The following is a 23,593-nucleotide window of genomic DNA, read 5'->3' on the forward strand; positions in this document are numbered from 1 at the left end:
TCAGATGGAAGTGCCAAGAGACACCATTGGACACGTGAGCTGGCTGGTTTCTGTGCGCCCGCTCCTGTGCCAGCCCCTCTGTTATTTCCTAGGGTAGTTAGTGACAGATGATGGCTGGGTGACAGATGATGGCTGGGTGACAGATGAGGATGGCTGGGTGACAGATGAGGATGGCTGGGTGACAGATGAGGATGGCTGGGTGACAGATGAGGATGGCTGGGTGACAGATGAGGATGGCTGGGTGACAGAGGTGGGTTACAGTGCAGATATAGAACCATCCTGCAGCCCTGTACACTGTATGGTCTCAGATCATGTCCTCATTCCCACACATTGGTGACTATCCCAAAGAGCTTGCACTCAGTTTTCATCCTGTGACATCACATGTGGCTGTATAATAGAGTGCAGTAATAGTGTAGGGAAGGGATAATGCGGATACTGGGCAGGGACCCGGCATCACGAGGTTCAGGGTAACTAATGCAGAAGAGCTGACACTCATCATAGGACACACACACTGGCCCCATTCATTCCCCAGCCTGAGTATTATCATCACCCGCTTCCTCTGTCAGTGCTGCTATAGCCAGCCGCCTCCTCCTCCCCTGTGCCTCCCAGCCTCATCCCCTGCACCTCCCACCTCTGTGCCTCCCACCCTAATCTGAGTCTCCTCCCCTGTACCGCCCACCTTCCTGCCACCTCCCATCTCTACTGTGCCTCCCATCTAATCCCAGCCTCCTCCCCTGTACCTTCCACCTCCCTGCCCCCTCCCCTGTGCCTCCCACCTCCCTGCCCAGTCCCTCCCCGGGGTGAGCCTCCTCTCCTGTACCTCCCTCACCAGCCCCTGTACCTCCCACCTCTCTGCCCCGTCCCTCCCCGTGGTGAGCCTCCTCCCCTGTACCTCCCTGCACCAGCCCCTGTACCTCCCACCTCCCTGCACCAGCCCCTGTACCTCCCACCTCCCTGCATCAGCCCCTGTACCTCCCACCTCTCTGCCCCGTCCCTCCCCGGGGTAAGCCTCCTCCCCTATACCTCCCTCCCCAGCCCCTGTACCTCCCACCTCCCCGCGGGCTTCCTCCTCCTGCAGGCTGGCAGCAGCACATGCTGTAGGTGAGTGATGTCGGCTGATACATTGTATCGCAGGCGGGTACCGAGTAATGTACATAGTAGCAGCGTGTATAACGGGGCACAGTGCAGGTGAGGACCGCTGGGGACATACTGCGCAGGCGCTGAGCACAAGAGCTAGCACTCTACCTCCCGGTGTACCTGCACGCAGTGCGGGGTGTATGTTCTGTATACTGCGGGGATCAGGCCCTGGTGTATATAGGAGAGGGCAGGGCAGGGTACGAGGGGGACCACTCTATATATATATATATTATTATAGCTGGTAATAGTAGTATGCTCCCACCACGTGTGTTCGGAGGGGTAGCACTCAGTCGTGGGGAGTCTGGTGAGTGACTGCAGTGGGGGCATTAGACTGTCCGGGCAGAGGATGAAAGATTGTGAGGTAGTTGAACCAAACATTGGAGAGAGGGATAACATAGAGAGAGATAAAGTACCAGCCAATCAGCTCCTCCCTGCCATGTTACAGGTTGTGTTTGAAAATGACAGGAAGTTATTGGTACTTTATCTCTCCAATCTGTGATACACCTGCCCCAATATTTATCAGACAGGGTAATAATCCCACAGGGGTCCTCCTCCTGTTCCTCAGGGGGTCATGGTGTCAGGGAGAGGGATGAGTGCCCGCTGTATTTATATCAAGCTTTTTATGTATCAGTTCCTGTCGGCTGCAGAGCTAGCACTCCACCACCCCCAGCTGAGCCACACTGAGCGCTCGCTGCCCACCTTTCCTGGCCTTAGTGACCCAGGAACAATCCATAAAGTACAAGTGCCCAGTTACCCCCCAAACAGCATTACTACCAGATACATAGACCCCGGTATAGGGAGATTTACTAAGCGTGGCAGAGAGATAAAGTACCCGCCAATCCACTCCTGACATTCCCCAAAGCTGCTTTACTAGGACTTTATCTCTCTCCAAGGCTTCATACGTCTCCTCCAAGTACCGTGACAGCAGGATGACATATCCTTGGCCAAGTGAGCTTACAATCTACATGGAAGGGCCTATGTAACGGGGTAAGGGTTATTGGGTCGACCGAATAAAGGTTGACAGGGCCCCAATGGGTGGACACAAGCATTAGGTGGGACAATGGGAAACGTGACGTTGCGTCCCCTCGCACGGCTCGCTGCGCTCGGCACACGGTTCTATTCTCCCCTCACGCCGTAGGTGGGCATGAAATACCGCCTGTCGGCTCAAAATAAAGGGGAACCCCATGTCGTCCTTTTGACTATTGACCTTCTTATTGTTGACTTAAGGCTTGTGTCGACCTTTTGACCCTGTCAACCTTAGCCATGTCGCCCCTTTTCATATGTCGACCTTATGACCGTATACATTTAATGCGTGCCAGATAAGCAACCAATCAGACACCTTCGTTAATCTGTCTTCTGATTGGCTGCACCGTGCACGCATGATCATATGGCGCGGAGGTATATCTGTGTGTGGTATATACATAGGAAGAGATGGACCAATAGTGGGGTGACTGGCTCCCCGTCACGGTCTGTGGATGAGACCAATAGTGGGGTGACTGGCTCCCCCTCATGGTCTGTAGATGTGATCAATAGTGGGGTGACTGGCTCCCCCTCGCGGTCTGTAGATGTGACCAATAGTGGGGTGTCTGGCTCCCCCTCATGGTCTGTAGATGAGACCAATATTGGGGTGTCTGGCTCCCCCTCCTGGTCTGTAGATGAGACCAATAGTGGGGTGACTGGCTCCCCCTCCTGGTCTGTAGATGAGACCAATAGTGGGGTGTCTGGCTGCTCCTCATGGTCGGTCTGTAGATGAGACCAATAGTGGGGTGTCTGGCTGCCCCTCATGGTCTGTAGATGTGACCAATAGTGGGGTGACTGGCTGCCCCTCATGGTCTGTAGATGTGACCAATAGTGGGGTGACTGGCTCCCCGTCATGGTCTGTAGATGAGACCAATAGTGGGGTGACTGGCTCCCCCTCATGGTCTGTAGATGTGACCAATAGTGGGGTGACTGGCTCCCCCTCATGGTCTGTAGATGAGACCAATAGTGGGGTGACTGGCTCCCCCTCATGGTCTGTAGAGAACACCAATAGTGGGGTGACTGGCTCCCCCTCATGGTCTGTAGATGTGACCAATAGTGGGGTGACTGGCTCCCCCTCATGGTCTGTAGATGTGACCAATAGTGGGGTGACTGGCTCCCCCTCATAGTCTGTAGAGGACACCAATAGTGGGGTGACTGGCTCCCCCTCATGGTCTGTAGAGAACACCAATAGTGGGGTGACTGGCTCCCCCTCATGGTCTGTAGATGTGACCAATAGTGGGGTGACTGGCTCCCCGTCATGGTCTGTAGATGAGACCAATAGTGGGGTGACTGGCTCCCCGTCATGGTCTGTAGATGACACCAATAGTTGGGTGACTGGCTCCCCCTCATGGTCTGTAGAGAACACCAATAGTGGGGTGACTGGCTCCCCCTCATGGTCTGTAGAGAACACCAATAGTGGGGTGACTGGCTCCCCGTCACGGTCTGTAGATGTGACCAATAGTGGGGTGACTGGCTCCCCGTCACGGTCTGTAGATGTGACCAATATTGGGGTGTCTGGCTCCCCCTCATGGTCTGTAGAGAACACCAATAGTGGGGTGACTGGCTCCCCCTCATGGTCTGTAGATGAGACCAATAGTGGGGTGACTGGCTCCCCCTCATGTTCTGTGGATGAGACCAATAGTGGGGTGTCTGGCTCCCCGTCACGGTCTGTAGATGAGACCAATAGTGGGGTGACTGGCTCCCCCTCACGCTCTGTAGATGAGACCAAAAGTGGGGTGTCTGGCTCCCCCTCCTGGTCTGTGGATGAGACCAATAGTGGGGTGACTGGCTCCCCTCATGGTCTGTAGATGAGACCAATAGTGGGGTGACTGGCTCCCCTCATGGTCTGTAGATGAGACCAATAGTGGGGTGACTGGCTCCCCGTCATGTTCTGTAGATGACACCAATAGTGGGGTGACTGGCTCCCCGTCATGGTCTGTGGATGAGACCAATAGTGGGGTGACTGGCTCCCCTCATGGTCTGTAGATGAGACCAATAGTGGGGTGACTGGCTCCCCTCATGGTCTGTAGATGAGACCAATAGTGGGGTGACTGGCTCCCCGTCATTGTCTGTAGATGAGACCAATAGTGGGGTGACTGGCTCCCCCTCATGGTCTGTAGATGAGACCAATACTGGGGTGACTGGCTCCCCCTCATGGTCTGTAGATGACACCAATAGTGGGGTGTCTGGCTCCCCCTCATGGTCTCTAGATGAGACCAATAGTGGGGTGACTGGCTCCCCGTCATTGTCTGTAGATGAGACCAATAGTGGGGTGACTGGCTCCGCCTCACGCTCTGTAGATGAGACCAATAGTGGGGTGTCTGGCTCCCCCTCATGGTCTGTAGAGGAACCAATAGTGGGGTGACTGGCTCCCCCTCGCGGTCTGTAGATGTGACCAATAGTGGGGTGACTGGCTCCTCGTCATGGTCTGTAGATGAGACCAATAGTGGGGTGACTGGCTCCCCCTCACGGTCTATAGATGTGGGGTGACTGGCTCCCCCTCATGGTCTGTAGATGTGACCAATAGTGGGGTGACTGGCTCCCCGTCATGGTCTGTAGATGAGACCAATAGTGGGGTGACTGGCTCCCCGTCATGGTCTGTAGATGAGACCAATAGTGGGGTGACTGGCTCCCCCTCATGGTCTGTAGAGGACACCAATAGTGGGGTGACTGGCTCCCCCTCACGGTCTGTAGATGTGACCAATAGTGGGGTGACTGGCTCCCCGTCATGGTCTGTAGATGAGACCAATAGTGGGGTGACTGGCTCCCCCTCATGGTCTGTAGAGGACACCAATAGTGGGGTGACTGGCTCCCCCTCACGGTCTGTAGATGTGACCAATAGTGGGGTGACTGGCTCCCCGTCATGGTCTGTAGATGAGACCAATAGTGGGGTGACTGGCTCCCCCTCATGGTCTGTAGATGACACCAATAGTGGGGTGACTGGCTCCCTCTCATGGTCTGTAGATTACACCAATAGTGGGGTTACTGGCTCCCCTTCATGGTCTGTAGATGTGACCAATAGTGGGGTGACTGGCTCCCCCTCATGGTCTGTGGATAAGACCAATAGTGGGGTGTCTGGCTCCCCCTCATGTTCTGTGGATGAGACCAATATTGGGGTGTCTGGCTCCCCCTCCTGGTCTGTAGATGAGACCAATAGTAGGGTGTCTGGCTCCCCCTCATGGTCTGTAGATGACACCAATAGTGGGGTGACTGGCTCCCCCTCATGGTCTGTAGAGAACACCAATAGTGGGGTGACTGGCTCCCCCTCATGGTCTGTAGATGAGACCAATAGTGGGGTGACTGGCTCCCCCTCATGGTCTGTAGATGAGACCAATAGTGGGGTGACTGGCTCCCCCTCATGGTCTGTGGATGTGACCAATAGTGGGGTGTCTGGCTCCCCCTCATGTTCTGTGGATGAGACCAATAGTGGGGTGACTGGCACCCCCTCATGTTCTGTGGATGAGACCAATAGTGGGGTGACTGGCTCCCCCTCATGGTCTGTGGATGAGACCAATAGTGGGGTGACTAACTCCCCCTCATGGTCTGTGGATGAGACCAATAGTGGGGTGTCTGTCTCCCCCTCATGTTCTGTGGATGAGACCAATATTGGGGGGTCTGGCTCCCCCTCCTGGTCTGTAGATGAGACCAATAGTGGGGTGACTGGCTCCCGCTCATGGTCTGTAGATGAGACCAATAGTGGGGTGTCTGGCTCCCCCTCATGTTCTGTGGATGAGACCAATAGTGGGGTGTCTGGCTCCCCCTCATGTTCTGTGGATGAGACCAATAGTGGGGTGTCTGGCTCCCCCTCATGTTCTTTGGATGAGACCAATATTGGGGTGTCTGGCTCCCCCTCATGGTCTGTAGAGGAGACCAATAGTGGGGTGACTGGCTCCCCCTCATGGTCTGTAGATGAGACCAATATTGGGGTGTCTGGCTCCCCCTCCTGGTCTGTAGATGAGACCAATAGTGGGGTGTCTGGCTCCCCCTCCTGGTCTGTAGATGAGACCAATAGTGGGGTGACTGGCTCCCCCTCCTGGTCTGTAGATGAGACCAATAGTGGGGTGTCTGGCTGCTCCTCATGGTCGGTCTGTAGATGAGACCAATAGTGGGGTGTCTGGCTGCCCCTCATGGTCTGTAGATGTGACCAATAGTGGGGTGACTGGCTGCCCCTCATGGTCTGTAGATGTGACCAATAGTGGGGTGACTGGCTCCCCTCACTGTCTGTAGATGTGACCAATAGTGGGGTGACTGGCTCCCCCTCACGCTCTGTAGATGACACCAATAGTGGGGTGTCTGGCTCCCCCTCATGGTCTGTAGATGAGACCAATAGTGGGGTGACTGGCTCCCCGTCATTGTCTGTCTGTAGATGACACCAATAGTGGGGTGACTGGCTCCCCCTCACGCTCTGTAGATGAGACCAATAGTGGGGTGTCTGGCTCCCCCTCATGGTCTGTAGATGACACCAATAGTGGGGTGTCTGGCTCCCCCTCATGGTCTGTAGATGAGACCAATAGTGGGATGACTGGCTCCCCCTCATGATCTGTAGATGAGACCAATATTGGGGTGTCTGGCTCCCCCTCCTGGTCTGTAGATGAGACCAATAGTGGGGTGACTGGCTCCCCCTCATGGTCTGTAGATGAGACCAATAGTGGGGTGACTGGCTCCCCTCACTGTCTGTAGATGTGACCAATAGTGGGGTGACTGGCTTCCCCTCATGGTCTGTAGATGAGACCAATATTGGGGTGTCTGGCTCCCCTCCTGGTCTGTAGATGAGACCAATATTGGGGTGTCTGGCTCCCCTCACTGTCTTTAGATGTGACCAATAGTGGGGTGTCTGGCTCCCCTCACTGTCTGTAGATGTGACCAATAGTGGGGTGACTGGCTCCCCCTCATGGTCTGTAGATGACACCAATATTGGGGTGATTGGCTCCCCCTCATGGTCTGTAGATGAGACCAATATTGGGGTGACTGGCTCCCCCTCATGGTCTGTAGATGACACCAATATTGGGGTGACTGGCTCCCCCTCATGGTCTGTAGATGAGACCAATATTGGGGTGTCTGGCTCCCCTCCTGGTCTGTAGATGAGACCAATATTGGGGTGTCTGGCTCCCCTCCCCGTCTGTAGATGACCTGTCACATGAGGCTCCGGTGCTGACACCCAGCTGCACACCTCACCTGTAAGATAATTACTAATAGTTGCGTAAGATTAATGAGACGTCCTGAAAACATGGCCTGCTGTGGGCGAAGCAAGGACTGGACTATACTTCTAGCTGCTCTCTGCTTTCTTTCCCCAAGGTGCCCCCTCCCTCAGTGACAATGGTGGTCCTACACTACTACTGCGCCATCCCGCCGCCCACCGATTCCCTGCGCCTGTCCGGGGGGGAGAATATTCACAGCGTGCAACGAGAGCTGTGCTACAACGTCAGCTGGACAGGTGAGTGCTCTCCTCTGGTTCTCCATGTTATCTGATCACATGTAGCGTGACCTGGATGTGATGTGTCCCTGATCACATGTAGCGTGACCTGGCTGTGATGTGTCCCCGGTCGTATGTAGTGTGACCTGGCTGTGATGTGTCCACGATCATATGTAGCGTGACCTGGCTGTGATGTGTCCATGATCATATGTAGCGTGACCTGGCTGTGATGTGTCCCCCGTCGTATGTAGCGTGACCTGGCTGTGATGTTTCCCCGGTCGGATGTAGCGTGACCTGGCTGTGATGTTTCCCCGGTCGGATGTAGCGTGACCTGGCTGTGATGTGTCCATGATCATATGTAGCGTGACCTGGCTGTGATGTGTCCCCCGTCGTATGTAGCGTGACCTGGCTGTGATGTTTCCCCGGTCGGATGTAGCGTGAACTGGCTGTGATGTTTCCCCGGTCGGATGTAGCGTGACCTGGCTGTGATGTGTCCACCGTCGTATGTAGCGTGACCTGGCTGTGATGTGTCCACCGTCGTATGTAGCGTGACCTGGCTGTGATGTGTCCCCCGTCGTATGTAGCGTGACCTGGCTGTGATGTGTCCCCCGTCGTATGTAGCGTGACCTGGCTGTGATGTGTCCCCCGTCGTATGTAGCGTGACCTGGCTGTGATGTGTCCCCCGTCGTATGTAGCGTGACCTGGCTGTGATGTGTCCCCCGTCGTATGTAGCGTGACCTGGCTGTGATGTGTCCCCCGTCGTATGTAGCGTGACCTGGCTGCGATGTGTCCCCCGTCGTATGTAGCGTGACCTGGCTGCGATGTGTCCCCCGTCGTATGTAGCGTGACCTGGCTGTGATGTGTCCCCCGTCGTATGTAGCGTGACCTGGCTGTGATGTGTCCCCCGTCGTATGTAGCGTGACCTGGCTGTGATGTGTCCCCCGTCGTATGTAGCGTGACCTGGCTGTAATGTGTCCCCGGTCGTATGTAGCGTGACCTGGCTGTAATGTGTCCCCGGTCGTATGTAGCGTGACCTGGCTGTAATGTGTCCCCGGTCGTATGTAGCGTGACCTGGCTGTGATGTGTCCCCCGTCGTATGTAGCGTGACCTGGCTGTAATGTGTCCCCGGTCGTATGTAGCGTGACCTGGCTGTAATGTGTCCCCGGTCGTATGTAGCGTGACCTGGCTGTGATGTGTCCCCGGTCGTATGTAGCGTGACCTGGCTGTGATGTGTCCCCCGTCGTATGTAGCGTGACCTGGCTGTGATGTGTCCCCCGTCGTATGTAGCGTGACCTGGCTGTAACATGTATCTGATCATGTGTAGCGTGACCTGGCTGTGATGTGTCCCCGGTCATATGTAGCGTGACCTGTCTGTAACATGTATCTGATCATATGTAGTGTGACCTGGCTGTGACATTTCTCTGATCATATGTTATCCTCTCCCACCTTCCCATCACGCCCCGTCTGTGTAATGGGAACATTCTGTGAGAAGCGTCTTCCCTGAGGTTCCCAGCAGCCAGTGACACAGTCAGGATTGCTGGCTGGCCTTGGTGCCTGTGTGTAGATAAGCCTGTACAGTGTGTGTTTGTATACAGCATGATATGCCACACGCTCCTCACCGTGTGCCTCCTGGTGCCCTGCAGGTGCCTCATCCCCATCCAGTGAGCAGAAGGAAGCCTTGCGCTGGCTCTTCAGTTGCCCGTTTGACCAGCAGGACATCTCTGACACCTCGTTCCTTCACCCCGAACCCTCGGATCTGCTCCTGGAAGTTGGGCCAAGGTTGGTGACTGGTTGTCCCCCCACCCCACACCCAGTCCTTTATATCTGCACTGTCACATGCTTATAGGAGACTCTCTGTCCTTCTCTAGGTTGAATTTTTCAACTCCATCCTCCACCAACGCGGTGTCCATATGTCGCACCATCGGCCTGGCCAGCGTGGACAGGATTGAGTGCTCCAAAAGATATTTAATAAAGGTGAGAAGGACTCTAGTGACTGGCCTGTCACCGGTGGGTTCTGGTGCCGTCCGCAGCGTCACTAATATAGTCTCAACCCATCAGTTTCAGGAGGAACCTGAGGAATGTCAGCGGCAGAAGCTGGCGTGTTCCTTGTATGACCGGATGACCGAGTGCATCTACCCAGAGCCGGTGACCAGTTTTGACATCTCTGTGCGGCCGGAGCAGGTCTACGAGGTGGATGTGATAAGGTGTGGGAGGTCAGCTCTAGAGACTGCCAACAAAGAGCTGGGTACGTGTGCCACATGGGGTGCCATCATCTATGCCCGAGCTGGGATATGTGATGCTGTCTGGACATTTCGGCATTCCTTCTGGTTCGTTCCTGTGTCTGTCCTGATATTATTCCGGTCACTTCTGTTACAGGTTTAGCGTTCGATTCCTGGGACTTAGATTATTATACTGCGCTATTCCAGCGCGTGGGCCGGAACCCGAGCAGCGTGGAGTGCTTTGATCTAGCACAGTCTAATAGGTTTGTCTCTAACCCCTCCAAATGTGTCACCCCCCCCCCCTCCCTTTCTGATCCACTGTCACCCCCACACCCCTCTCAGACACTCTCTTAAACTCTGTGGGCCTATTTCTTCTCCTCTCTTACCCGCTCCGATCCCCCCGACACACACGCACTGACCTCCCTTTGCTGTCTCCCACTCTGACCTCCCATGTAATCCTGTGTGTCTCCCTCTCTTGCAGTGAGCACAGCCGTCACTGGTTCTTTAAGGGCAGGCTACGGGTAGACGGGCAGGAGAAGGAGCGGTCGCTGTTTGATATGATCATGAAGACTCAGGACACCAGCAACCAAAACAACGTCATCAAGTTTTGTGACAATAGCAGGTTTGTGTCTGCAATGCAATGTCGGTGAAGTGGGCAGTGCGCTGTAATGAAGTGGGCACATACCTGTGGGCAGTGCGCTGTAATGAAGTGGGCACATACCTGTGGGCAGTGCACTGTAATGAAGTGGGCACATACCTGTGGGCAGTGCACTGTAATGAAGTGGGCACATACCTGTGGGCAGTGCGGTGTAATGAAGTGGGCACATCCCTGTTGGCAGTGCACTGTAATGAAGTGGGCACATACCTGTGGGCAGTGCGCTGTAATGTAGTGGGCACGTCCTTGTGGGCTTCTCCCTGTGGGCAGTGTGCTGTAATGACGTGGGCTCCTCCCTGTGGGCAGTGCGCTGTAATGAAGTGGGCATGTCCTTGTGGGCTCCTCCCTGTGGGCAGTGCGCTGTAATGAAGTGGGCACGTCCATGTGGGCAGTGCGCTGTAATGAAGTGGGCACGTCCTTGTGGGCAGTGCGCTGTAATGAAGTGGGCACGTCCCTGTGGGCAGTGCGCTGTAATGAAGTGGGCACGTCCCTGTGGACAGTGCGCTGTAATGAAGTGGGCACGTCCCTGTGGGCAGTGCGCTGTAATGAAGTGGGCACGTCCCTGTGGGCAGTGCGCTGTAATGAAGTGGGCACGTCCCTGTTGGCAGTGCGCTGTAATGAAGTGGGCACGTCCCTGTTGGCAGTGCGCTGTAATGAAGTGGGCACGTCCCTGTTGGCAGTGCGCTGTAACGAAGTGGGCACGTCCCTGTTGGCAGTGCGCTGTAACGAAGTGGGCACGTCCCTGTTGGCAGTGCGCTGTAACGAAGTGGGCACGTCCCTGTTGGCAGTGCGCTGTAACGAAGTGGGCACGTCCCTGTTGGCAGTGAGCTGTAACGAAGTGGGCACGTCCCTGTTGGCAGTGCGCTGTAACGAAGTGGGCACGTCCCTGTGGGCAGTGCGCTGTAACGAAGTGGGCACGTACCTGTGGGCAGAGCTCTGTAACGAAGTGGGCACGTCCTTGTGGGCAGTGTGCTGTAACGAAGTGGGCTCCTCCCTGTGGGCAGTGCACTGCAATGAAGTGGGCACGTCCTTGTGGGCACATCCCTGTGGGAAGTGCGCTGTAATGAAGTGGGCTCCTCCCTGTGGGCAGTGCGCTGTAATGTAGTGGGCACATCCCTGTGGGCAGAGCTCTGTAATGTAGTGGGCACATCCCTGTGGGCAGAGCTCTGTAATGTAGTGGGCACATCCCTGTGGGCAGAGCTCTGTAATGTAGTGGGCTCCTCCCTGTGGGCAGTGCGCTGTAATGTAGTGGGCTCCTCCCTGTGGGCAGTGCGCTGTAATGTAGTGGGCTCCTCCCTGTGGGCAGAGCTCTGTAATGAAGTGGGCACATCCTTGTGGGCAGAGCTCTAATGAAGTGGGCACGTCCTTGTGGGCAGTGTGCTGTAATGAAGTGGGCTCCTCCCTGTGGGCAGTGCGCTGTAATGTAGTGGGCACCTCCCTGTGGGCAGTGCGCTGTAATGAAGTGGGCTCCTTCCTGTGGGCAGAGCATTGTAATGAAGTAGGCACATGCCTTGAGTCCTGTTGGTGAAAGTGTGCTATATAAATAAATACTATTATATGCAATGTATAGTTGTTTAATCACTTATGCAGCGCAATCCAGGGAAAGGAGGTGACCAGTCTGATCCCAGCTGACCCCTCTCGCGCTGGCCCCTACCACCTGAAAAGCTCCACTCGGCACCTGATCTTCACCGCTGAGACTCACAACTTCCCTACGGGTAAGTGCACGGGTGACAGAGGCACGTGTATTAAAGTGTTAACAGATGGAAGCCTGCCTCTAACTGAGGACCTTCTTACTCTCTCCCCATAACAGGAGTGGCTCCATTCAGCGGTGCCACCACAGGCACTGGTGGTCGCATTCGGGATGTACAGAGCACAGGCAAGGGCGCACACGTCATTGCAGGAACCGCCGGGTACTGCTTTGGAAACCTGCACATTCCAGGTACGATGGCTCCACGTGGACCCTTTAACACGTCTATGTTCTTCCTCCTCTTACACTTTTGTTCATCTCCCCACAGGATACCCACTGCCTTGGGAGGACACCTCCTTTCAATACCCGAACCAGTTCGCTCGGCCTCTAGAGGTAGCCATTGAGGCCAGTAATGGAGCCTCAGATTATGGAAACAAATTTGGGGAGCCGGTGCTGGCAGGTTAGGGTTCTCCCATGAGGTGTAGACTAGTCACTAGTTACTTTATTCCCTTTGTTTTGAGTTCTATATAAAAGTATCTTCTAATGGTCGCAGGATTTGCCCGTTCCTTTGGTCAGCGCCTGCCCTCGGGGGAAAGGAAGGAGTGGGTGAAGCCCATTATGTTCAGCGGTGGGATCGGATCCATGGAACATGTTCATCAGACCAAAGAAGTCCCGCAACCTGGTAAGGGTTCTCCGACAGAGGAGGTAGCTGGCACTTGATTCTATAAGTAATGGGTGCCCTGGGAAGTGGTTTATATGGGGCAATTCAGATGGAAGTGATGTGCCATTCTGGAGTGGCACCATGAGACCAATAACAAATGAGTCTTCACACCCCTAGTGAAGTTTCAGGTACCATATCTGGTGGTTATCTGCATCTTCTGTGACATAGTAAACATTAGAAAGATCTGCCGTATCTGTGCTTTACATTTCCCTTCTCCCCCTCAGGAATGTGTGTGGTGAAGGTCGGAGGTCCCGTCTATAGAATTGGAGTGGGTGGTGGTGCAGCATCCAGCATACAAGTAAGTTAAGTCTGGGTCCTGGTGCTAGATCCACTTGGCCAAGGCTTCATGAGGTCCTACATCAGCAGATGGAAAAAGTGGTGGTGATTAGTGATGTTCTTCTGGAATCTCCAGGTTCAGGGGGACAATGCCAGCGACCTGGATTTCGGAGCCGTGCAACGAGGGGATGCCGAGATGGAGCAAAAGATGAACCGAGCTGTGCGAGCTTGTGTGGAAAGAGGGGAACATAATCCGATCTGTAGCATTCATGACCAGGGGGCAGGTGGCAACGGTGAGACTTTAGTCCTCTTGCACTTCTCTGCCTTGACCATTTGGTTTTCTTCACTTTCCACCCCTGACCTCATGCAACATGTATAGCTGGATAGGGACAACATCCACATTCACATTGTTGTCTTCTCAGGTAATGTCCTTAAGGAGCTGAGCGAACCCCAAGGAGCCATCATCTATACTAGAAATTTCCAGGTTCGAGCAACGTTCTATGTTCTGCCTCCATCTCCCCCTAACCCTGTGTGACCACCACTGCCTTGGGCAAACCCTTCAAATGTCCGAGATAATACTTTGCATATTTCATCATTTTGCAGCTAGGGGACCCCACCTTGAGTGTACTTGAGATTTGGGGTGCAGAGTACCAGGAATCGAATGCTTTGCTCATCCGCCCAAGTGATGCAGAATTTCTACGCTCCGTGTGTCAAAGAGAAAGGTCTCCAGTGGACTTTGTGGGCAAGATCACAGGCGATGGCAAAGTAAGACCCAACATCTCCTCTTGTAATGAGGCCAGCAGCCTGTATCGTGTAGTCCTTAAGATTTACTTTCTCTCCTCTTTACAGATTGTGTTGATAAATGGAAATGAGACGGATTTTGCCCCCAATCACCATGACCGGAACTGTGTCCCGGTGGACCTAGAGCTGGAGTGGGTGCTGGGGAAGATGCCGCGCAAGGTACGGTACCGTTTCATACTTTTTTTTACCAAACAAAACATTTCTGTATGCAAATTTTTGAATTCCATATTTCTCTGTACATACAGGAGTTTGTGCTAAATCGCGTTGTCACTGAACTTCAACCTTTGACCCTCCCTGATGACCTTAGTGTCAGACAAGCTCTGGAGCGTGTTTTTAGGTTGCCGTCTGTGGGGAGTAAGCGATACTTGACTAACAAGGTGAATCTCACTCGTAGTCCCTGCACGGACCGTTGATTAGGTCCCTCCATATAGGACCATATGCGACTTCTGACCTTTATCTTTTGGCAGGTTGACCGCTCAGTCACTGGTCTTGTGGCCCAGCAGCAGTGCGTGGGACCCCTTCACACCCCCTTGGCTGACGTGGCAGTGATCGCTTTGTCCTATACTGGCACCGTGGGAGGAGCTACGGCAATTGGGGAGCAGCCGATTAAAGGTCTCCTGGACCCCAAAGCGGGGGCGCGGCTGGCGGTGGGCGAGGCCCTGACAAACCTGACGTTTGCATTGGTGACTGACCTGAAGGTAACGGCCCCCACACTGCCAGGCTTTGTGCAATATAGACACATAACCTATCCAGCTGCTGTCAAGGTGTCGGTCATCTCTCCTTCCTCTTCCTCATAGGATGTTAAATGCAGCGGCAACTGGATGTGGGCAGCAAAGCTGCCTGGAGAGGGCGCTGCACTGTACGACGCCTGTGTGGCTATGTGTGATGTCATGGCGCAGCTTGGTGTGGCTGTGGACGGAGGAAAGGATTCCCTGAGCATGGCTGCCAGAGCTGGCGCAGAAACGGTGAAGGCCCCAGGTGATCAATCAACCTCTACTCCTGTCCTCTGTGGTGGTCCATGTCTCCTGTATCTTCAGCCTGTAATACGGTTTAATCTTACTTCCAGGGTCTCTGGTGATCTCTGTGTATGCAGTGTGCCCTGATATAACCGCCACGGTGACGCCGGACCTGAAGACGCCGGGACAGAAGGGTGATTACAATGGGTTGGATTCTGGGTCATTAGGAACCCTATTGCAGTACTTATAATGATTAGCTATGTCGGAGTTTTGTTGCTTAGCTTCATTTCCCCCCTATTCTTCTTTGGGGCAGACTTAATGACGAGTGATATTCTTATGTTCCTAAATTCATTTGGCCCAACCAATCAGCTCCTGTCATGTGATAAATGACAGGAGCTGATTGGTTGTAGCACCATTTAAGGTTATACCTCTGCCCCTTTCTCTGGAATTGGAGGTGCTGGCAGATCTCAGTACCAAGTTTGTTTTGGCCGCAGGTGTGCTCCTGTATGTCCCGCTCTGCCCTGGCCAGCATCGATTGGGTGGAAGTGCCTTATCTCAGTGCTATTCCCAGCTTGGAGACCAGCCCCCTGATCTGGATGACCCCCAGACATTGGTGTCCTGCTTCCAGGTTACTCAGCAACTCCTTCAAGGTAAGATGCAGCTCAAGGCCTTCACACCACACCTGGTTGCTGATTGGATAATTATCTGATGGTGCAATCCACCACCTTGTTTGGGTGTCTCATGGTACAGTGTTAGCATTAATGGCACCACAGAAGGTCCATGGAGGCCTCTTTCATTGGTAATCTGATGCTGATCTCCTCTGCATTGTCTTGCTCAGAGCGTCTCCTGAGTGCCGGACATGATGTGAGTGACGGGGGTCTCATCACCTGTATCCTGGAGATGGCCATTGCCGGGAACCGAGGTCTGGACGTTGACCTTCACTCTGCAAGCACCAGTGGTGAGTCCCTATGTGACGGTATCTGAGGCAGTATTTAGAGTAGCGGTAGCCGACATCTGGAATCTTAACGTGCGACGTCCATTTTTGCTTCTCAGCTCTGCAGCTGCTGTTTGCGGAGGAATTGGGGCTGGTCCTAGAAGTACCAGAAGGGACGTCTGAGCGAGTTATAGAGCGGTATCGAGCATCTGGGTTACAGTGTGAGAAGATCGGAAGTACACAGGGGCAAGGCCCCAGCTCCATAGTAAGTCTCCTGAGTCTGTGGGTGCAAACCTGGCCAAGCACATGTCATTATCGGGTCTATTTACTAAGCTTTGGACGAGGGGCTAGCAGCAGCCAATCAACTACTAACTCAAAATGACAGTTAGCAGTTGATTGGCTGGTTCATTATCTCTGAACACTTTATCTCTATCCAAGGCTTAGTAAATAGACTTTATGCCCCAGGGGTTCCAGCTGTGTTGGGAAGAACCAGGTGCATTACTTGATGTCCATGAGATGTTTCCATAGAGCACATGTCTTCAACCTGTGGCCCTCCAGATGTTGTAGAACTACATGTCCCAGCATGCCCTGACAGTTTTGGCATGCTCTCATAGGAAAAAAATATGGCAATGCATGCTGGAACATATAGTTTCATAACATCTGGAGGGCCACAGATTGAAGATCCATGCCATAGAGCTTCGGTTTGCAGAACAATCTGAATCCAGACTGATTGATGGAATGTTATATAAAGGTCGGTGGAATGGCTAATCCTGGTTTTACTCGGTTACCTCAGGTCCGGGTTTGTGTGAATGCGGTGGAGGTGCTCTGTGAGGAGGTGGGCAAACTGAGGTCTCTGTGGGAGGAGACAAGTTTCCAGCTGGAACGTTTGCAAGCCAATCCTGGCTGTGTATCACAGGAGGAGGCGGGACTCCGAAGACGTATGGGGCCGGATTATCAGCTGACTTTTAACCCCTCTGAAAAGCTTCCTCTGCCGGCTGCTATGGGTATGTGGGTATGGTGGGAAGTAAGGATCTGTGATGGGTGTGGTGGTGAGGCTGCTATAGGTACAGTAGTAAGGGTGGTATATGTTGGGTATGGTTGTGGTGGGGCTTATTGGGTGCAGTGGTGGGTGTTCAATGTGCACAAGGGAGAGGGTGGTCTGGGATGTGTATGGTGGGAATTAGGGGGCTGGAATGGGTGTGTTGGTGGGGGATGCAATTGGTTCGGTTGTGTTGGCCATTCTTTGGGTACAGTGGTGGGGCTGCGATGTGCAAAGTGGGAAATGTGACCTACAATGGGTATGGCGGGGAGTGGGTTGCTGCCATGAGTGGTATGGTGGGGAGTGGGTTGCTGCCACAGGTATGGTGGGGAGTGGGGTGCTGTCATGGGTCTGGTGGGCAGTGGATGATAAAATAGGAAGTAGGGGCTGGAGGACCATGGGAACTACTTAGTCAGGGAGGCGGTCAGCTGTTGCTTTAATGACTGAGCACATATATAAATTGTCATAGGCTCCGCCCAGCCACGTGTTGCCGTTGTGCGGGAAGAGGGAAGTAACGGGGACAGAGAGATGGCGGCAGCATTGCTGATGGCTGGATTTGAGGTAACTATGATCTTCCATGGATCTCTCTGTATGTACTGTGAGTTTCTCACCCAACACAAATAGCTCTTCTCTCCCTCCGCCAGGTATGGGATGTCACCATGGAGGACCTCCTTTCTGGAGGAACCACCCTGGACATATTCAGGGGCCTCATATTTGTTGGAGGATTCAGTTACGCTGATGTTTTAGGGTCTGCCAAAGGTTAGTGCTCGGCTAAAGGAAGCAGCCATTTTGTGAGGTGAACCACTACTCATGATATTACGTTATATTTGGATGTGTGGTGATTGGGTCTGTGTGCCAATGTCTCCAATGCCAGGCTAATGCAGGGCACATTGAGGTAGACATGAGCCCCGCACAATGCAGTGTGTCATAGGTGAGGTGGACAGTGTATGAGAGCCATATAGAATATTCTCCTGGACCGGTGTCATTATGTCTCCCCGGTGCCGCAGGTTGGGCAGCATCTGTGAAGTTCAACGCCGGTGTCCGTGAGCAGTTTGAAGCTTTCAGACGCCGGGTCGATGCCTTCAGTCTGGGAATCTGCAATGGCTGCCAACTGATGACACTTCTGGGATGGGTGGGATCTGAGAACCCAACAGATACAGGTCAGTGACCCTCAGGTTTCTGAACTTACGTCATGGTGCGTCCTCCATGCTCTCCACTCATACAGGCTCCACCCCACAGGGAAAGTCCCCACGCAGGGGGTCCTGCTCAGCCACAATCTGTCCGGGCGCTTCGAGTCTCGCTTTGTTACGGTGAAGATAGAGGAAAGTCCGTCAGTGCTGCTGCGCGGGATGGCCGGGTCATCGCTCGGCGTGTGGGTGGCACATGGGGAAGGTAATTCTTACCGTTACTGTGTACCGGATTATTGCATAGTTCTTATATGGTTTTGTGAATGTTCAGTTATGTCCCAATTAGGGATGCCAATCCCGGGGCATTTTTTCAATCCCAGGAATCGGGATTGAAAAATGCTCAATCTCGGGATTGGCATCTCTAAGTCAGTTTAGGCCAAAAAACACGCTACAATAAAACAAGAAGCCCAGTCCCAGTCCCCCCCCACTCCAGCCGCCCCGCACATTCATTTACTTACACCGGCGGCCGGGAGCAGGGCAGACAGGAGCGGGAGGCGGCGGTAGCAGCAGCAGCAGAGCCGACGGCTGATGCTGCCAGGTCCGGTCCAGTGGGCGGCCGACGCTGCCAGGTCCGGTCCAGCGGGCGGGCAGCTGAGCGGGCGGCTGACGCTGTCCAGGTCAGAGATGATTCTGGAGCAGGTATGGGCAATCCGACCTGCGCAGCGTGATGGTCAGAGGTCACGCTGCGCAGGTCGGACTGCCCATACCAGCTCCAGACTGCAGTCTGGGGATCAGGAACTCCTGGGTAGGTGTCTTTAAAATGCTTCTTATTCTAAAAGTGATGCGTAGAAGACGCACAAGCAAATACTAAGTATAATGAAACACTGTAACGTAGCATTTCTTATACCGCTGCAGTCGCACAGAGAATGTAGGCATGCCACATGTAATTGTATTCAGCATAAGCTGCTTGTGCGTCCTGTTTGAGTCATTTTACATATTAGATGCATCTCTATGGAACATTCACACTCTTACTGGCACTGTGCCACCTGCGCATGTCATGTAGATAATTACTAAGTAATCAATGTTTGAATGTTCGTGTTCTGCCCCAGGTGTCTCGGGTCGGGGTTATCCCGTTATTGCCTTATTCTCTGTCACTGCCTTAGTCCCTGTTGTCTTCTAGGTTTCATGCGGTTCCGGTCTGAGCAGGTCCAGGACTACGTGGTCTCCCACGGCTTGGCGCCATTTCGCTATGTGGATGACAAGTGCGTGGCCACTGAGGAATATCCCATGAACCCCAACGGGTCTCCTCTGGGCATTGCCGGGCTTTGCTCTGACGATGGGCGCCACCTGGCTATGATGCCCCACCCAGAGCGCTGCACGCTGACTTGGCAATGGCCCTGGATGCCTGAAGAGTGGCGGAAGTCCCTGGACGTCTCCCCCTGGATGAGGCTGTTTGAGAACGGCTACAGGTGGTGTCTGGAGAACGCGGCCAGTGATGTGTAGCCGGAGCGGCCCAGACAAGGCCGGAGAGACCCTTATTACTGTTGTGAAGTCGTTATCTGCGTCCGGCCTCGCATAATGATAACACAGCCGCTGTCCTCGGACGCACTGAAGGCTAGGCCTCACTGGGGTCATTAATGGTCATGTTCAAGCCCACAATCATTGTGGGCTTCATGTCAGAAGTCCTGATATATGGGATCTAGGTGCAGCTGGGGAAATGTTCTGTAAATGAGTCGGAGGCCTTGGAAGCCTGGGAATGGGAGAAGGAACGAGGCGTTTGGGTGAGAGCAGGAGTCCCGTGCTACAGGGATGGTGTGTCACCAGGCACAGTCCTGCACCAAGTCCCTGTCCCCTTAAGGGACTGTACAGAAGGTGGGACTGTGACACGCAGCTGTCTGTTCCTCGGCGGCTGTCCATCGTTAGCGCACAGTGACTCGTTAGACAGTATTTATAGTGTGTTCATTGTCCTTCATGCAATAAAAGTCTTCAAAGAATGTTTGTGTGAGTTACTTAAATTAAAAGACTATTAAAGCTGATAATAATTGATTGACGATAAATAAATGTGATCATTAAGGTATCAGTGGATGATCATAACAAGTGTGGAGATAAACAATCGTTAACAAAAGTCACACTAACGGTAATTCTCATTCCTTTGCGCAGATGCATTGCCGAGGATTGTGGTACAGTAAATTTGTATATAAACTGCGCACTGGGGTGAGGGGTATTCCTCATGACCGATAAGAGTGTGCAATACAAGTGGCACAGGTGTGTGTAAGGTTACACATATAAAAAGAATGGTGACACGTCCGCTGTCTGTAATCACCCTGTAATAAGCTGTCAAACAATAGGGGCGATATAAAAATCCAGTTTTTCTTGAAATCTGAGACCACGGAACTAACGGATACACATTATCCTACAGCACAACGTACGGTATACACTCACTACGTATCACTACCCTGTAATATATATGTGTGCACATACTGTATACACTCACTACGTATCGCTACCCTGTAATATTATATATGTGTGCACATACTGTATACACTCACTACGTATCGCTACCCTGTAATATTATATTGGCGTGCACATACTGTATACACTCACTACGTATCACTACCCTGTAATATTATATATGTGTGCACATACCGTATACACTCACTACGTATCACTACCCTGTAATATTATATATGTGTGCACATACTGTATACACTCACTACGTATCACTACCCTGTAATATTATATATGTGTGCACATACTGTATACACTCACTACGTATCGCTACCCTGTAATATTATATATGTGTGCACATACGGTATACACTCACTACCCTGTAATATTATATATGTGTGCACATACGGTATACACTCACTACGTATCACTACCCTGTAATATTATATATGTGTGCACATACGGTATACACTCACTACGTATCGCTACCCTGTAATATTATATATGTGTGCACATACTGTATACACTCACTACGTATCACTACCCTGTAATATTATATTGGCGTGCACATACCGTATACACTCACTACGTATCACTACCCTGTAATATTATATATATGTGTGCACATACTGTATACACTCACTACGTATCACTACCCTGTAATTTTATATTTCTTCAGCGGTAGACGTCAGGGGCCACAGGGATAACATTGGGTCTAGGAGTGACGTCACGACCAATCCAGCACCAGAAAGGTTAAACCTCTGGGCTGCTCAGAGACAGCCCCTGGGCTCTCACCTCCTATACCCCGCCTCCCAGGCTAGTCAGTTTTTATCGTGCTGGCAGGAGCCAACACGCATTAGAAAGGTGCTGCTTTAATAGCAGCATAAAACTTCTTTTAATTTTTTTTTTTTTTTTTTTTTCTGATTTTTACACTGACCGGAGTCAGTGACAGAGCAGCAGCGCCGGGGGTCTGTTAGACCCCTGCACTGCGCTCCATCACCCGGGACCCGGCAGCCCAACACCACCCACGTGGTTTCCACAAGCGGAGGTGTTCGGCTGGCTCTAGAGCACTGGAGAGCACAGCCGCAACGGGGACCGGGACAACAGCGGTGAGCCGCTTACAGGTAACGCGCTCCCCGCTGGGAGCGCGCGCGCGCGCGCATGGTTAATGGCGGCTGAGCAGCCCGGCGAAAGGGGGATCGCCGGGCTGCACTAGCAAGCGGCAGAACCGCCGCCTTTTCAAAAGTGTTGAGCGCTCTGTCCCGCTGGACCACCAGGGAGATGTTGAGTGTGGGCAGTGGCGTCGGTACGCGGGGCCGCCCGGCAAGCGCCGGATCCCCGCCATTTTACCGGCGCCACATGAGTCATATATTCCCAGTGGCCATTTGCTAGCAGGGGGAGGGAGCCTCTCCTCACACAGCCCCTCCCCCGGGGACAGGAGCTAGGATGTACCCACGGGGTTTCCAGCCCTGATCTCTTCCTGCCTGCCTGCTGCACGTGTTGGAAGGACACAGAGAGCTTTCTGCCAGTCTGGAGTTCCATCTCTTCACGGCCGGGCCATCTGGGCAAATCCCCCCTGTACCTCTCCTTCAAGGATACCAGGTTACAGTAATTTATGCTCCTGCCGGCCTTAGTGCTTTGCGGAGCTCAGTGCCAGGTTTTTTATTTTGCATTGTATGCCCTGTCTGTGTGCTGTGTCTCATATTGTCTTAACACTATCACTGCCTGTCAGAAAGTATATTGTGTTAATTGTTACAGTCAGCTGCCTCTTGTACAATGTCAGAGGAAAGCGGTGACGACACATGGGCCCCTATATTGGTGTCCTGCACGCGTTGCAGAGCGGGCGTACCCCAGCTTGTAGAGGGGTTATGCCTACAATGTATAAAAACACATGCGCAGCCCCCTGTGGCAGCTCCCTCAGGGGAACCTGCTTGGGCCCAGCTTACCCAGGTCATGTCGCAGTTAATAGACAGGCTCTCTGCTGCACCATCCCTGCAGCCGGGACCGTCCGTGTCTCGGCCATGTGCCCCCCCCGAGGAGCCGGCATGGGCGCGTGCTTTGGCAGACTCAGTTCAGGGCATCCGTGCCTCTTTAAAGGGTAAATCCCGTAAGCCCCGGGGGGAGATTCCTTCTACCCTCACCCGTCAGGATACGGATGTAGATACTGATGAGGAGGAGGATCAGCTGGTTGACGACACAGTCGACGCAGATGCTGACGACACCTCCAACGACATAACAGCAAAAGTCGATGTAGAAGCCCTGGTAATTGCGGTTAGAGACGTGTTACATTTACAGGAGGTCTCTGAACCAGTACAGTCTGTGGGCCCATCTTTTAAGCGTCACAAGCAGACGCGGACAGTGTTCCCTAACTCTGCAGAGCTAGAGGATGTCCTTGGGGAGGCCTGGGTGTTACCAAATAGGAAGTTTCCGCTCCCTAAGCGGTTTAATTCCCTGTACCCGCTCCCTCCAGAGGATAGAGTTCGCTGGGAGACTCCTCCCAAGGTGGATGCACATATCGCTAAGATTGTGCGTTCCAGTACTTTACCCATTCCAACCGCCTCTCTTAAAGATGCCGCTGACAGAAAGTTAGAGAACTTTCTTAAGCTGATTTTTACAACAACTGGGGCGGTTGCACGACCTACCCTGGCATCTGCCTGGGTAGCAAAGGCCATGGTCAAATGGATTTCTCTCCTCACTAATATTATTACTGAGGGAGATAGTGTAGATGACATGTTTCCTATTCTTGACATCATGCATCAAGCTGCACTATATTTGGGAGAGGCTGCATTAGATGCAGCCACTCTTACTTCAAGGGCATCTGCCTCGGCAGTGGCGGCTCGACGATCCCTGTGGCTTCGCTCTTGGAAAGCGGATACTGAGTCCAAACAAACTCTAGAGGCATTACCCTTTGCGGGTTCTCTATTGTTTGGATCAGAGCTGGACAAAATCGTGGCCACGGTGGCTGCCTCAAAGGCGGCTTTCCTGCCATCCACTCATGCTCCGCGTCCTCGACCGGCGTTCCAGTCCTTTCGTTTCCAGGGCAGGGGTAGGGGACAGTCGTTCACAAAGACTCAGGCCCAACCCGCAAAGCCCTCTAGGGCCAGAGGAAAACGTCCCTGGCCCACTAGACGTGCTGAACATAAACCCGAGGTTAAGCCCT

At 53.2% G+C, this 23,593-nt stretch overlaps 1 protein-coding gene across 1 annotated transcript; it reads left to right on the forward strand.

Annotated features, from left to right (window-relative positions):
• Nucleotides 1-884: 884 nt before the first annotated feature.
• On the forward strand, nucleotides 885-19,979 carry PFAS (phosphoribosylformylglycinamidine synthase). Its single transcript, XM_083152301.1, has 29 exons — nucleotides 885-1,101; nucleotides 7,453-7,591; nucleotides 9,214-9,349; nucleotides 9,439-9,544; nucleotides 9,629-9,815; nucleotides 9,947-10,052; nucleotides 10,271-10,411; nucleotides 12,035-12,159; nucleotides 12,255-12,383; nucleotides 12,460-12,591; nucleotides 12,685-12,813; nucleotides 13,077-13,150; nucleotides 13,265-13,421; nucleotides 13,551-13,612; nucleotides 13,732-13,893; nucleotides 13,978-14,088; nucleotides 14,175-14,306; nucleotides 14,397-14,627; nucleotides 14,727-14,907; nucleotides 14,996-15,079; nucleotides 15,380-15,535; nucleotides 15,724-15,843; nucleotides 15,939-16,084; nucleotides 16,613-16,823; nucleotides 17,328-17,419; nucleotides 17,503-17,617; nucleotides 17,866-18,018; nucleotides 18,098-18,250; nucleotides 19,166-19,979. Exons 2-29 carry the CDS (start codon nucleotides 7,474-7,476, stop codon nucleotides 19,486-19,488), a joined length of 3,972 nt encoding a protein of 1,323 aa, XP_083008427.1. The 5' UTR covers nucleotides 885-1,101; nucleotides 7,453-7,473; the 3' UTR covers nucleotides 19,489-19,979.
• The last annotated feature ends 3,614 nt before the right edge of the window (nucleotides 19,980-23,593 follow it).

This window comes from Crinia signifera, chromosome 7 (genome assembly GCF_055691185.1).
Source record: "Crinia signifera chromosome 7, ASM5569118v1, whole genome shotgun sequence".
NCBI lineage: Eukaryota > Metazoa > Chordata > Amphibia > Anura > Myobatrachidae > Crinia > Crinia signifera.